At 48.3% G+C, this 15,997-nt stretch overlaps 3 protein-coding genes across 3 annotated transcripts; 1 reads left to right on the forward strand and 2 right to left on the reverse strand.

The window, feature by feature from the left end:
* Positions 1–448: 448 nt before the first annotated feature.
* MIND_00989200 (Delta-2 dienoyl-CoA isomerase) lies at positions 449–1,600 on the reverse strand (the record flags this gene model as incomplete). Its single annotated transcript, XM_037366496.1, has 5 exons — positions 449–632; positions 692–957; positions 1,011–1,234; positions 1,281–1,471; positions 1,518–1,600. 5 exons carry the CDS (start codon positions 1,598–1,600, stop codon positions 449–451), a joined length of 948 nt encoding a protein of 315 aa, XP_037215890.1.
* Positions 1,601–2,715: 1,115 nt separating this feature from the next.
* Positions 2,716–5,556, forward strand: MIND_00989300 (uncharacterized protein; the record flags this gene model as incomplete). The annotated part of the gene is made up of 7 exons (XM_037366497.1): positions 2,716–2,946; positions 2,994–3,656; positions 3,702–4,223; positions 4,378–4,575; positions 4,625–5,200; positions 5,246–5,477; positions 5,525–5,556. The coding sequence occupies 7 exons, from the start codon at positions 2,716–2,718 to the stop codon at positions 5,554–5,556; spliced, it is 2,454 nt and encodes an 817-aa protein (XP_037215891.1).
* An 8,287-nt stretch (positions 5,557–13,843) lies between these two features.
* On the reverse strand, positions 13,844–15,817 carry MIND_00989400 (Major facilitator superfamily transporter protein; the record flags this gene model as incomplete). The annotated part of the gene is made up of 10 exons (XM_037366498.1): positions 13,844–14,070; positions 14,123–14,155; positions 14,205–14,263; positions 14,314–14,651; positions 14,702–14,710; positions 14,764–14,995; positions 15,042–15,103; positions 15,150–15,308; positions 15,356–15,373; positions 15,419–15,817. 10 exons carry the CDS (start codon positions 15,815–15,817, stop codon positions 13,844–13,846), a joined length of 1,536 nt encoding a protein of 511 aa, XP_037215892.1.
* Between the last annotated feature and the right edge of the window lie 180 nt (positions 15,818–15,997).

Raw genomic sequence — 15,997 nt, forward strand, 5'->3', positions numbered from 1 at the left:
GCTAAAAAAGGCGCGAGGTCAGAAATCGGCTGGAGCGCATTTCAGAGAGAGAAAACTGGCTCAAGACGGGATCGAACGACGTCGGCAGCCTAATAGGGGCTACAGACCACGCGGAGTACGGCCGGTTACACCAAGAACAAGTGACGGGAGAAGTTACCCGGTTGGGCCTCTGGCTCCCCCAGACGACGGTCACTTTTACCCACACCTGAGGCCCCCGGCCAAAATTGGGCCATTTTTACCCAGTTTGCCTCCGGCCTTGGCAAAAATTTCCGCAAATTTTACCCGGTCGGGCCTTCGGCATCTAAGGGGGTTGTCGGGGGTCCTTGGGTTGTGTGACAGAAGTTGCTATGAGATCAACGGTTGCCGCCTTCTTCCCGCCTTGATTCCAAATCTGACAGCTCAACCGGGTCTGCCGAAAAAAAACTACAATACAAATGCTATAATTGAACTAAAGCTTGGGCTTGGATAAGGGTTGGAAGACCGGGGCTTCCCGTGTTTGCATTGCGCGGATGCTCTCCGGAATATCCTGTTCATAGTGGTCAACAGTGTCGAGGAGCGAGAGGCGATGACCAACTTTGGTTTGGAGGGCACTTGCATTCCACGCAGCCACATAGTCGAGATTTTGAAGGACGCTGAGGAGGAAAGGTCGTCAGTAGAAGGCTATAATTTCCCGTGCCAAGACCCCGCTGACCGTTGATCTCGCGCGTGTGTCAAAATATGTTTCGTTCCCGACACCGCGATGGGACTGTTGCGGACGATTGCTTTGGCCAGCTTAAGCGCTGCGTCGGTGACTTCTTTCTGGCCGCCAGCGCAAACTCGCGAGACCAATCCAAGCTGGAGTGCCTCGTTGCTAGTGAACATCCTCGAAGTGTAGGCCAATTCGTGCATCAACGAGTGGTTGCTCGTTATTTTGGACGCGAGCGTGCCGATGTCTGCTGCGTGGCCCACGGCAACTTCCTGATGCGGGGTAGATTAGGTGGGAGTAAGAAATAGTATCTGATTTCCCGTACCTTGATCGTAAACTGAGTAGACTCTGCCGCATAGCGGATGTCGCAAGCATACATTAGATCCATTCCCAGTCCAGCCACCAAACCGTGGACTGCGACGATAACGGGGAACGGGCATCTCTGTGGTGCCCCAATCGCACTCTGGAATTGTTTCAGATGGTGGTAGGTGCTCAGCCATGTTCTGGCGGCATCGCTGGCGTCGTCGCGCGCCTTGAGACCGTCTTTAACTGCAAGTCGTGTGGATCAAGGCGGAAATGAAAGCTTGAGACTTACAATCGATCCCAGCAGAGAACACTTTAGAGAGTGCTGATGAAACGACAACGGCACGGACGTCTCTGCCCTCTTGGATTATGCGGTCGAAAAGTGCGCCATAAGCGCGCCAGAATCTACGGGTTGTATCAGTTGAAAGAGACACATGAAGCCATGGTTCGACTTGCTCGATTGAGAACGCGTTGACCGGTGGTCTAGCAAGTATTGAGCAAGAATATGAGAGGATGGAGGGGTGCCTACCGAGAAAGTTCTACATGGAGAATATAAGGCTCTGGCTCAGAGACTGCGAGCCATTGAGAGGACAATCCGTCAGATATTTGCATTGTGGGGAATCAAGTGCGCTTCAGAAAGCTCCCTTTTCTGCGCTGAATTTATAGGCGGACGATATAATCAGCACAGGAGCTTACCATGTCCCGATTACCTATTTTTGAACTTGATATGAAAGCCTACTCTCGCCGCTCGCCACTGTCAGCCCGCGGCCGGTCCGGGGTGCTTCTCAAATGGCCGTGCGCGTAGGATGATTTTCGCACATTCATGATTCCAGCCTAATCTGACAGCAGGAAAAGAACGGCGCCGCCCGGTATACTGGACAAGTCCAAGCCTGAAACGCATATGCCGCCGAGATGGCCTTGATAAGACCCCATTTTGTTGTGTTGCGCAATCGATGCGGGAGACCCGACCCATGATTCAAGTAGCAAAGAGTACCAGTCCATCGGAACGGCCGTGCCTGAGCGCTTGGTGCTAGCGACACCCTCTGAATTACCCGAAAGTAGGCTCTGAAGATACGAGGGTTGCCAGCGCGCGAGAGAGTTGCGGGAGTCGGCAACATGAGGGATTGCAAAAAGAGCCCAGGTGCGATTGTTGTCCAGTTCAGTCATCTACCTGTTAACGTTTATATTCCCGGGGAATACATCTGCTTATGATCGGCCGCGGGCGGGAGAGATGAAAATAAGCACGCTTCGTTTGCCTGAGGTCGTTGCCTCGGTCAAACGCTCGGGGTTGGTGTGGTTGGGAAAGAAAACGTGACCACAAGGTCAATCAATTTTGATATGGAAGCTGATTTCGCCCCCAATGTGGTCCAAAACTAGAATTTACGACAAACTCGGCAAATCCCTCGTTACAAGCGTCTTCAACGGTTCAACGTTCCTGCGACCTTCAGGCTAGAATGTCTGTGCTCCTCTACGTGACTCGCCCCAATCGCTCGCCGCGCATAGTCCTGTCACGGTTGTTGCAAATCTCTAGGTCATCATAGGGACATCCGGCCTCCAAAAGACGTGGATTCAGCTCACCATTCAGGCTGCAAACCTACTTGCGGCTCCAAGTGTCTTGGTCCTAGGATGTTGATGCCGCAGTGACTAAACATCTGTACCTCTAAGCCGAATCTTTACTTATAATCTCCCGTCTGTGTGTAGAACGGTTTTAACGAAGTCTTTCGACCATGTTGGCATCCCTCTTTTCTCTGTTTCGTTCACAAGAACCGACCTTGCCGCCTACAGGCGTTCGTATCGTCCCATGCACTGGAATAGATGTGGCCGTTGTCGATGCAGTCTTGACGACAGTGTTTGTCGTTGATGCACGACTCGATCCAAAGAAGCTCGAAGACAGCATCTCACTCCTGATTGTCGAGAAGTTCCCTCGAGGCGGCGCTAGGCTCGCATTTAGAAATGGAGTAGGTCTGGGACACAGCGCTGTGGATTTGTCTGATTTTTGCTTCAGCAATACGAGTACCAGATACCGAATACCTTCGATGCTGCAACGCCACCTGTGTCTTTCACCAGCAACGACTTTTCAGAACTATATGACTCTTGTGGTCGTCCCTCGCTGGCCAATCTACGCAAATCCGACATGTCTACACCGTTTATATGCTCGGTTCCGGAGTTGGGGCCATTTACGGTTGCGCCAGCCTGTCCGAAAACTCTCAAAGACTTCCTCGAGCCCAACACACCACTCATCAATATTCATGTTACGACGTTTGACGATCTGACCTTCATCGGACTGACATCGTCCCATGTAACTTTCGACGTCATGGGCACGAAAACCTTGTTACATGCGTGGACTCGCTTGCTTTCAGGTGAGACTCTGGAGAGCATTCCTGGCATGGCCTGGGATGCGGCCCCATTCTCCGCCTTCAACGAAGGTCCCTCTCCCTCAAACTGGATTCAACGCGGATTCTTTGACCTGGGCCTCGTTTCAAAATTAGTTTTCATCGCCCAATTCATTCTGCGCGTCTATCGCGATCCGAAGTTGGTCGGGATGACCGTCTGCGTGCCCAAGGTGTTTCTGGAGTCCGAAAAGCAGAAAATAATGGCCGAGCTCAAGGCAGCAGACTCGACCGAATGGGTCGGGAGCTCTGATGTCCTTCTCGCTTGGTGGTTCAAGGTCGACTTGTCATCTTGTCCGCCAATCTTAGCTGACTTCGCTCAGGCATCGTACAGCCACCGGACCGACAACACTGCTCTGCACATCCATCTACCGAGCAACCTTCGGGAACGGCCAATCTTTTCCACTTCAAGCGGTAAACTCGACACAGCGTACATGAATAACGCGGTGATGGGGATCCCCATTGCCCCATTCACAATCAGCGCTTTCCGAGCGACCCCGTTGCGCGAGATCGCCCTCCAATTCCGCCACGCCATCTTAGCGTATACCGCTGATGTCGACGGATTGAAGCGTGATGTTCAGTGGCGATGCGCTAACCCGACGGCCATGGCGTTCCCCTGCCCTGCCGGAGCCGAGTACTCAATGCAGACCAACTGGCGCTCCGCCAAGTTCGCTGAGCTGGACTTTTCCGGCGCGTTGGTGGATGTGAAGCCCGACAGGAAGGCCCGCGTGGTTCTGGTGAATGCTGCGGTCAAGTCGAACAAGATGAGAGACGGCGGGGTGGTCCTTTTTGAGACGGACGAGGCGGTCTGGATGGGGCAGTTGAAAGGCGAGCAGGATTGGCAGGTGCTGAAGCAGGCCGGGAATATTGTTTTTACTTGATGAGCTTTGTCTCCTGGAAACCGGTGTTCGCCAGTGTGCAACAAGTAATCCAAATATCATTGAGCACTGGCCAGACTGGAAAAATCACTGGCTATTAATATGTAATGTCACATGACAGTCCGCCACAGCGGTCTTTCTTGCCTCGACCCACATTGACCCAATGCGTGTTCTCATTCGCACCTCAACACGATTGCTTCTTCGGAGTCGCACAGCCGGAGCAATAAGACCTGCCTCCCATTCCACGCATGAACCACCCGAGGACTATTTTAGAAAGATGAAACGAGGGAAACTTATACAAATATTGAAGGGGACCACCGTACGCTTCCTCGATTCTACAAAACCTGCTTCTTAGCATCTATCTTCAGGCTGACTTCAATACAAAGCTCGCTGCAATTGAAGCAAAGTTCGATGAAAAACTCACAAAACTTGCAGCAGAAAATGCCGACCTCAAGCAGGAGATTACCAACCTAAAGCAGGAGATTGCGAACCTTAAGCAGGACAACATCAACTTTAAAGGACAGGTTGCTGACCTCACACTCACTCTCCTACGCATGCTTGAGGAAATGGTCAGCCCGATTGCCCAGAAGGCTGCACTCAACCAACTCCCCTTTGTCCGGGCAATACAAGCAAGCATTGCTTCCCTTTCCTCAACTTCCAACACAACCACACCAGTGTCAAGCCCTGATGTGCTCGATGACCTCCTCTTCGCTATCGACCAGTATTATGGCAATCGAACACCCGTCGCTGCTGCACTGAAATCCGACTTTATACAAACCGGAGGCACCTGGGATGGAATTCTCCAGCTTTTGTCTCAATGCCGCTCCAGCCGAAACTCACCGACGCCATCTGCACGAGATGTCGCAACTGAAGCCGCTCTGAAACGCGCCTTGGTAAATCTATTGCCTGCCGACTTGAGCCTGTACACAACTTGCTTCAATGCGGTGAATGGTATCCTACAAGCTAAACTACTGATCTAATTCTACTAGACATGCATCAGGCAGCCTGTCCGTTTGGCACGAAATGTAGCCGCCCACGAGATCTCTGTCGGCCTTGTGCTGGCAGTCGGAAGGGCTGAAATGGACAGTGCGCAGGCAAATGGGTCGCCGCCCAAGGCCAATTGGACCGCAATCCTTCAAATGTGGAAAGCTGTGACAGGCCGTACAGACTTTGGAGAGGACGGGTTGGCAAGCACCCAACTGAGCACGGTGTTTCTGAACAGTATGTCTCCTGGCTCTCCCAATCTATTGCCTAACTATACCATATAGCACCGATACCAGATGACGACAAGACGAGTTGAGTCAATGGACTGTGTTGTTGACTGGTAGCATTTTTCTTGGACCCGACTTATCCACACATCGCATTGTAGCATATTCAGCTCATCTTCTCCATTCGTGTACCAACCCCCCAGAATACGCAGTGATTTGGCTGCCAGTATACTATTAAGAGCAACGCGCCCATCATATATCGACCGAACTTTCTGAAGGAGGGGCTGACCGACAGCTCAGAGCCTCAGACTTATTATGCTGCGTCGCACATTTAAGAAAGTTTATTGCCTTGTAGTATAGATAGTGGGGCAAGAAAAAAAGACTGCATGCGTTCGGTCTGGGCGAAGAGCCTTAGACAGAAACACGGACAGATTGGGGAACACGTGCAGGATGAGGATGGGAAGTTGGAGAACATAGACGAAGCTGGAGGGAGACATACAATGACGGAACTTATAACAACGCTATGAGTCCTCATGTGCGCAACTCGGTGACCGGGAACTCCTCCCGCATCTTCGGCTTTCGTTTACAGGGAGGGCTGCGATTGCTAGCGGGTTGGAAAAGTCGGGACGGGTAACAAAGCAAACTTGGTCAAGTCATTAATACACGGGCGAACTACAGCTGCACTAGCGTCGAGTTCGTAGTAAGATAGGTTTGCTTGCTCAAGCCTGAGCCAGTGTAGAGAGTCTGGGCGCGGGGCGCCAACTGGCTGCATCCAAGAGCGTCTTGCGACGAGTATTGCCACTGGCCTGTCGACCGTTGGGTACCCGGCGTCGTGGGGGAGATGGCTTGGGGGTGTTCTCCTTGGTGACCGCTTTGGGTTTGGAGTCTGGATTGGACTCTTTCTTGCCACTGGGTTGTTGTTGTCTGGGGCGCTTTGGTGCCCGGGCCAACTTTAAGACAGTGGTCGAGATGAAGGGCGACTCGTGGAGGTTCTCCCTAGCGAATTCGCTGATGAGAGGCGAATTGCGCAGATTCATGAGCTCGGCAATCGTGTAGATGGGGACTAGAGGCAATTGCGTTAGCGGTGGTTGGATTGGGCAAGAAAAAGTAGACTCACGTTCACGAGGCAGCTGTGCGAAAGAGCTGGTGGGAGTTCGTCTGTGGACTGGCACGTAGGTTGGCGAAGGCATCGGCGCTGAAACGACGACAGTCGAAGCAGGGGGTACGATGGACAACAAGGAGGCCATTGGTAGCAGTGAAGACGACGAGTAGGCCCGAAGTTAGTTGGGTGAGTGGTTCAGTGGAAACTGATGCTTGGTAGGCAACAGCAGCGGCATTTTATACGCAGTTGTCGTGGCACAAGCACGCGCTGCGGTGTGGCCAGGAGAGAGCATTCTAGACGGAGATGACGATCATGAATCAGCCCCGATTTGGTCAGCGAACATGCTTCAAACTTCTGCCATGTTCTGGCACAATCGCCGAGCCTCGGTCAGCGACGTGGCCAGACGTGGCCATATCGCTAAGTCTCGCCTTTGCAATGCCTCGTCATTGGCCCGGTCCTCAGACCAATCTCGTTCCGAATTATCTTCTGAGACTGCACTCAGGCCTGGCCTTGTGTTTCTGTCTTCTCTTCGACTCTGGTGGTGTTCCATGCCCAAGCTTCAACCAAGCCTCATGGGGGGAGCTTGCGACCCCCATTTCTGATATAGGAGGACCCCCGACAACCCCCTTAGATGCCGAAGGCCCGACCGGGTAAAATTTGAGGAAATTTTTGCCAAGGCCGGAGGCAAACTGGGTAAAAATGAGCCAATTTGGGCCGGGGGCCTCAGGTGTAAGACTGGGTAAAAATTACCGTGTTCGGGGGGGCCTGAGGCTCAACCGGGTAACTTCGTTACTCAACTGTTCTTGGTGTAACCGGTCATCCTCCCCATCGTCTGAAGCCCCTATTGGGCTGCCAACTTCGTTCGATCTTCTGTGAGGCCAGTTTTCTACCCTGGAAATGCTCTCGTGGCCAATTGCTGACCTGTCGGCTTTTTGGCACTACCCTCTAAGGCTTGAGGTCGAAACTGGGTAAAAATGGGCCCTTTCCGGAGGCCGGAGGTAAAATTCGGGTAAAAACTGGCCAAAAACGCTCAAAAAAATTCGGGTAAAAACCCCAAAACCCGGACTCCGGCCTCTAAGGGGGTTGTCGGGGGTCCTGATATAGGGTACCGTTTCCCGTTGATGTCGTAACCTGCGCGAATAACCTCCTTGGATATATTAGTCAGCGCTTGGTAAGCAGCCCGCGCGCGCAGCCAAACGCGCGAGCGTTTGTCACCTGTGTGTGACCTCTGTCATCCGGGTGATTTCGGCTGATCTCCCGTGTCACCTTTGACACGTTGACAGCACATGCTGTTTGCAACGCTTTTCAGGCAGATTGGCTTGATATAGTTAGCTCAGATGAATGATAATGGTCGCAGCTGGCCACTTAAGACTGTTTCTTGTGCTTGCTTCTTCCCTTTCCCTTCTCCCTCTCTGTTCTGGGTATTGTCCTTAGAATCCCTTATAAATTTTTGTTTAGACTAAAATAATAGTCAGGGCTGATGCAACTTCAAGTGTCTATAGTATTCTGCTAGTGATATTCATTTGGCTCCTGATGTATCTTTTACTTTAAAGTTTCTATTCAGACAATAATAACTATATAGGACTACTCCTCCAAATACTCCTCAGCGCCAAAGAATAGCTGCTCAACATGCAGAAAGACAGGGTCGTGTTCTTGATAGCCCACATATACGCAGGCAACCTCAAGCTGGCCCTAGCAGACCAAATTTAGTACAGGTTCCCTATCATGGCAGAAATCTTAGCCTCTCTCAAGAGGTAGCTGGACAGCTAGCTGCTCTAGGTCTTCAAAATAATCAAGTTGCTGCTGATGTCTTTCAGCAAGGTCATGCAGATAATCAATACATGGGCCTTCCTGTCAATCAACTGCAACAATTGGCTCAACAGTTACAGCCAGGTTTGGTTTTTAAAAATAAAAAGAATAAAATTAAAATTAAATATGTTTAGTTCCACAAGCAGATGATGATGATATTGAAATGCAAAGTCCACCACAATCTCCTACTTTAGGACTTCAACAACTACCACAGGCCCAGCTACAGCCACAGGCTCAACCACAGGCTCAACCACAGGTGCAACCACAGGTTCAGCTACAAGACCAACCTCAACCACAGGTTCAACCACAGGCTCAGCTACAAGACCAACCACAGGTCCAACCACAGGCTCAGCTACAAGACCAACCACAGGTCCAGCCACAGGCTCAGAATCAAGTACAACCTCAAATTCTTGCTGCACCTGATGAAACTACTAGAAGAGCTAGAGATCCACATCCAGATAATGAAAATTTGCTCTATTGTACCACAGGAAAGCATTATCAGCCCTCTGCTGATTTTGGGAATTTCCAAACTTGTGCACATTGTCGTGCCCGTCAGCGTGCATATAGAGAACAGAGAAGAGGAGTACAACAGATGCAAGCAGCACAACAGGAACTTGCTCAGCAGGTAAATCCACAGATAGCAGACCCAGTTGCTGTGAATCAGAATCAAGATATAGATCCTCTAGATCAACTTGCTATATCTGCTGAAGATTGTGCTTTGCTTAAAAATGTCCGTAAAAAATTAATGGATATTCAACTGGAGTCTTGTAACTCCTGCCATGAGAAGTGGTTTGATCTACAGGTTAAAGATGGAAAATGCAAACAATGTCAAAAGTCTGACAAACTCTGTGATAGTAACAAGATGGATCCTGGAATTGCTCCTCTTTTACCTCCTTTAACCCAGATGGAGGAAATTTTGATTTCACCTGTACATGCCCTTACCCAAGTATGGCAGATTCATGGAGGCCAATATGCTTATCATGGGCATATCTGTAACTTTCCACGAGATACTGCAGTATTTCACAATAAAGTTCCTCTTCTACCAGAGGAATGTGAAATTGTTATTTTTCGTCGTCAATCTGCAGCTAACCAGGAAACTGTCAATGAGGACTTTCGTGTCCGAAAGGCAGTTTTACATCAGTGGTTGTCTTTTTTTGAAACAGCATCATCCAACCTTTCGATCACGGCAGGTTGAAATAGATTGGAACCGGCTAAACACCTTTGCTGCTGATGCAAATGTTATGAATCAGCTTCAAAATGTGACAGTAGAAAATCTACAGCCAAATTTGGATCAAGGCCCTCCTCAACAGAATGCAGAAAATCCAGGTGTACCACTGTTTTCTGGAGGTTTTGCACCAAATATTCGTTCTGGCTTAACAGAGTTTGAGCAACTTGCTGCAGCTGCTACTGGGAATAATCCTGAGATTATTTTGACTTTACCTCCCGTGCGTGGTACTCCAATAAATGAGAACAGTGCACATCCTATAGCTATTGATGCATTTCCTACTCTTTTCCCCTTTGGACAAGCAGATTTCAAAGAAACTCGTCATAAGAATGTAACAATGGAAGAATGGGCAGCACATCTACTTCGCTATCAAGATGGAAGATTTGCAAGGCATCCCAGGTTTCGTTACTGGGCATTAAATACAATTTTTCGACAAAGAGCAAAGAGAGCATCAAAGTGGTATGCTCGTAGTGATGCAGAAGATGGCTCATTATCTGTTGAAGAAATCAGAGAATTGATTGAGGGGAATAATGCAGATCATCTAGCTCAGCGTGTTTCTAGGTCAGCTGCACCAATTGAAGGGTCTTGACCATTCTGGTCAAGTAAACGTAAAGATTTAACTGCTCAAATACGGGATATTGGCTGTCCTAGTGTTTTTTTCACCTGCTCAGCTGCAGATATTCAATGGCCAGATTTACATCAACATATGCCTGGATGGAATCCCAATATAAATGATCCTGATATGTATAGGACCAGATGGAAGGACTTAAATGAGAATCCAGGTATGGTGTATTAATTATTCTGGATTACATAAACATACTAATCTTCTCTATAGCTATTGCAGCATATTATTTCCAGAAACGTTGGGAGGTTTACTTTGAGTATTTTATGAAAGTCAAGTTTCAGATCAAAGACTTTTGGTGGAGATATGAATGGCAGCATCGAGGAAGCAGTCATATACATGGTTTTCTTTGGTTTTCAGATGCTCCAGATGTAGAAAAACTGGATCTCAAAAAAGATGAAGATGTTCAAACATTCATCAATTATTGGGACCCATTAATATCTACCATGAATCCTGATCAGAAACACCCTCCAGCTGAAACTCATCCATCTGCACAACTTTTTGATACTCTTCAAGATACCAAGAGAGAATTAGCACAGCTCTTGAATCGTTTTCAAAGACATACCAAATGCGCTCCAGGATATTGTTTACGCAGGGACAAAAATACACATAAGGATTTTTGCCGGTTTCACTTTCCCAAACCTTTGAGAAATACAACAGGTTTACATACAGAACCAGGTCAAATGCATCCTGAGCTCCATCCAAGGAGAAATGATGAACTCCTAAATGCTCATCACATTGTTATGATTTTAGGATGGCGGGCTAATATGGACTTTAGGCCTGTGCTAAATAAGAATGCAGTGATTGCTTATGTAGCAAAATATGCAAGTAAAGCAGAGTCTCAATCTAGCACTATGGCTGATATGCTTAAAAAAGCAGTTTCCTCTCTTAATGACTCTGATGCTGCTCAAATTGCCTATCAGAAGATGTTGTCTGCTTTTGCTGCTGAGAGAGATATGTCTGCTCAAGAAACCTGTCACATTCTCTTAGACTGTCCTATGGTTAGATCATCAAGAGTAGTCAGAAATGTCAATGTATCAAAGCAAGAAGAAGATGTAGAGATTGACTTTGAAGGCAATACTGTTCGCAAAACTGGATTACGGCAGGCATACAGAACTAGGCTTACTGGTAATATATCTGCACAATTGAAAGAGGAGTTAGAGAAAACAACTTTCCTCCATTTCCTTCGGCACTGGACTGTCAATGGCAAAACTCTATCATGGCGAGGTGGCCGTTCTGCATTACCTTATGCATTGAATATCTGGCCTCGATTTATTCATGACACAGCTGATAAAAATGTCTATGAGAACTGGTGCTATGCTCATATGATTCTACATCATCCTTTTGTACAGGAAGCAGACTTGCTAAAAAATCATGACAACTGGATTACTGCATATGAAACAGATTGTGTACCATTCAATCTCCCACATGGACATGATACCTTGCCTACAGCTGAGGAAGAAGATGAGGAAGAAGACCCAGATGCTGAATCAGACTCTGAGAGTATAGCACCTGATGATGATGATCCTCAAATGGCACAGTTTCAAGCAGATTGGATGCGTGAGGCTGGGCGTCGTCCAGGAGAAGTAACAACAACAGACTCATTACTGAAATCATTAGGCCTTCGTGAATTAGATATCAGTTACAACTGGGTGGAAAACTCACCTCCCATGGCTGATATCAAAGCTGCAACTGAATGGTTGCCTGAACAGCTTAAACAATTCCCTAATGATACTATCCAGAATCTCCTCCAGAGGATTATACAAAGTTGAAAGGGGAACAACAGCAACTTTTCCTTCAGGTTATGGCATATATCAAAGCATTAAAAGCTGGGAAATCACCAGAGCCACTCAGAATCAATGTGGATGGTACTGCAGGGACTGGTAAATCAGTGCTTATTCGTGCTATTACTACTGCTTTGCGAGAGGAATATGCAGATGAGCTAGATGGTAAAGATCCTGTTATTCGGATGGCTCCTACCGGAATTGCTGCATTTGGAATCAGAGGATGGACAATCAATTTTGCACTTTCTATTCCAGTCACAAAAGATAGTAATTTTTCAGAATTAGCTCCTGCCTCTCTTCAGAAAATGCAGCAACGCTGGCATAGTATGCGTATTTTTATCATTGATGAAAAGTCAATGATTGGAAGGGCAATCTTAGGGAAAGTGGACCGTAGGCTCAGACAGATTTTTCCAGCTAAAGCTGAGGAAACTTTAGGAGGTCAATCAGCTATAATCTTTGGAGATTTTTTCCAGCTCCCACCTGTGGGTGATAGTGCTTTGTTTTCTACTAAGCAAGCAGATGGGCCAAGAGGCCAACTTGCTGCTGAAGGAAGAATGGTATATGAAACCTTCAAACAGTCTCTTACTCTTACTCAGGTTTTCCGTCAAGAAGGTGATGATCCCCGTCAAACAGCCTTCAGAGAGGCATTGTATCATTTACGAGAGTATGCTGTGACTGAAGAAGACTATACTCTGCTTTCAGAGCGTTTCTGGGATAAACTGTCTGCTGAAGAGCGTGCTACTTTCAGTGATGTTATTCACTTGCTGCCAACTCATAAACTTGTTGAAGATGCCAATCTTGAAATTTGGCAAAACTCAATAAACCTATAGTTCGGTGTAAAGCTACACACCATCGGATAAACAAGGCTTTGTCAAAGAAAGGATCTCCTGAAGATGCAGAAGGGTTACATCCTATGATTCTCCTCTCAGAGGGTGCAAAGGTTATGATCACTAGAAATATGTGGACTTCTAAGGGATTAGTGAATGGTGCACAAGGCACTGTCCAGAAGATTTGTTATGCCTCTAATGCAGATCCTCAAAAGGACCTTCCAGCAGTGGTATTTATTTCTTGTCCTGATTACTCAGGTATATTGCACAGTAATATTCTTGTAAACTCTTTCTTAATGTGATTATAGGCCCTCAAACTCCAGGTTGGACAGGCATTGATCCTTCTTGGGTGCCTATTACTCCTGTAACAACAAATTGGGAAACCAATGGTACTCCCTGTTCTAGAACCCAGTTTCCTTTAGCTTTAGCTTGGGCTATCACAATTCACAAAAGCCAGGGCCTGACACTTTTGAAAGCTGTCATTGAACTTGGTCCTAAAGACTTTTCCCCAGGATTATCATTTGTTGCCATATCACGAGTCAAGACCTTGGATGGAATAGCTTTCAAGTCTAGGTTCCCTTTGTCTAGGTTACAACGGCCAGAAGATACAGATACTTCACGTATGTTGAAGGCTGATATAGAAAGAAGAGCAGCCCTTGGATTCACCCTCAATGATTATGGTATGAATTTGGATGAATATGTATTTAATGATTAGTAATTCAGTTGTATTAACATATATATTTTTGCTTTTACTTGGATTTGGCGAGCTCCCCCCTCTCATGTGAACCATTGTTCACATAAACATATTCTTCCTTGTTTCTCCGTCTACCCGTCCGTTCTTCCGCAGCATCGGAACCTTTCGGGTCCGATTTGATCCTATCCCAAGCCCTCTGCTGAGCCTATCAAGCAATGCGTACTCAAGGAGTCAAGCTTCTAAATTCACGGTCCACTCTAAAACGTCTATCTCTACTGGATCCAGCAGCGTCAAATGGTGTCCCCGGCCTGCCCGATTATGCTGCAGCCTTTTCCGTAGTCGCAACACTTCCTGCACCCCGTCGGTCTGCCCAGTCACGCCATGACTGGCCCCAGACGGCAGTGCAATACACCGCGAGAGCGGAAAACACCAAGAATACCGCCGTTATAGTGGAAAACCAGCCCACGCCGATGACCTGTACTGCGGGGAGGACGACAGCCGAGCCGGCCGCGGCAAAAAAGTAGCGGACCATGTAATTTCCAGCTGGGTGAACGAGGTCAAGATGTGTTTGAAGGACAAGCAACAATGGGCATACCAACAACCTCAGCTGAACGGCTTTGCATGACATCTGATTTTTGAAGTCGACGATGAGTTTGACATGACAAAAGATAACCCACCGAGACAATATGTATTCAAACTCGGGAAGCAAAAGAGCTGTGCGCAACCCTGAAGGAACCTACAAACGCCAAGTCAACACAATATCACAACCAGACATCAAATTCGCACATCACGATAATAGGCAACGCAACTCCGCCCGCCTTCTTCTCGAGTGACCAGCCATAAATAAGCATACAGCCCGGAATGACGCCCCCAAGAAATGGGACACAACTCCGCAAGCGGTCTTCTGGAACACGCTCGCCGTTGCGCTTGACGATCCACTTTTTGACAATGTAGTCGGCATAGCGTCCGCCCATGAACGTGCCGGTAATGTACCCCATGCCCGGTGCGAGGTAGAAGAGACCGGATTGGATGGGGGTGGTCAGGCCGAAGCGGGGGTTGATGATGTATCGGATCGGCGTGAGTAGCGAGTACATGTTCCAGACGAGAGCAGAGGACGCCAAGGACTGGAGGGGAAGGTGTTAACTCGTCGAAGAAAGGAGCTAAACAAACTCACAGCAACAATCTACAGGGAACACTAGTTCGCATAGAGGGCATCCAAGAAAAAGAGACACAGACCAGATTAGGATACTTATAAAGCTTCACCACGCGGATAGGATTCGTCCACTCCCATATCATTCGGACCGTCTTCGCGCGGCTCAGCCCGACGAGCTCGTCTGATCGCTTGAAGTGGATTGTCTCCGGGAGAAAGAAGAATACGAGAACGGTTGCTAGACCTCCTAGGGCTGCTTGGAGGAAGAAGATAACACGCCAGCTGCGGTATGTAACAATGACGCCCGCAATAAATGGTCTGAACAATCGTCAGCATCGAAAATGTAAGTTAATCGTCTTTTGACCCTATAGCCGGACCAATTAGTGTTCCGGAGAGAAACCAGCCCATAGCAGTCGCACGCTCAACCTGCAACACGTTTCAGAAGAGTTCAAGTCTGTTGCAAGAGACATACTGGCCGGTAAATGTCTCCCAAACAACTCGCACCGACAATTAGGAATGACGTGCCTTGGAAGGCAGTCAGAGCTCTAAAAATGAAGAACGCGGCAAGGTTGGGGCTGAGAGCAGTCCCAAGCGAGCAGGCGAAGAATAAGAACGCGCTGGACAGACATATCTAAAGGAAGAGTCAGCTTTTTTCACCGCGAAATGAGACGGGAATACCCAGCGCCTGCCGTATACCTGCGCTTCGGATCAGAGCGTGTCAGGCTTCTTTGCTACACGAACCTGGCTCATGGGGGCCCAAAAACACGGAGATAAACCCATGAAAACGAGATACACGGCATTCGACACGTTGATGATGGAGCCGGTCGTGTGGTAGGTGCCTGCGACCTCAGGAATTGCGGAAAGAACCGTCGTGGATGAGATGGGGGCCAGAAAACCGCAAACCGAGAGAATGCAGGTGATTATGTGCTTGCGATGTGGTGGAAGGCGGTCGTATATGGAGTCGTCTATCGTTTTTGTCTTGGTTGGAGTTGCGGGTACCGTGGCATGAATGCTCATGGGAATCGGGATGTCGTGGGCCGAAACATGGGACGGAATATGGTGCAGTTGAAGACCTTCGCCGTTTATAGTCGGGGTGGGGGATTCCTCGCTGAGGTGGTCGTCAACCGAGGTGGGAGACATGAGAGTCGTAAGCAAGGGCAACAGGCATGCTGCAGAGCCGGGTGATTCATGAACCAGAGGCGGACGCAGCTCCGAAGGTTGAGCAACATGGTGGCCGGATTTAGAAGATCTCTCGGTGAAAAAAAGCTAATCGGAGCCGAACCAACCGAATATATTGATCCGTCTTCACGTGATATCAAG

Source organism: Mycena indigotica (assembly GCF_014461135.1).
Source record: "Mycena indigotica strain 171206Taipei chromosome Unknown Mind.scaff0009, whole genome shotgun sequence".
NCBI classification, from domain to species: Eukaryota; Fungi; Basidiomycota; class Agaricomycetes; order Agaricales; family Mycenaceae; genus Mycena; species Mycena indigotica.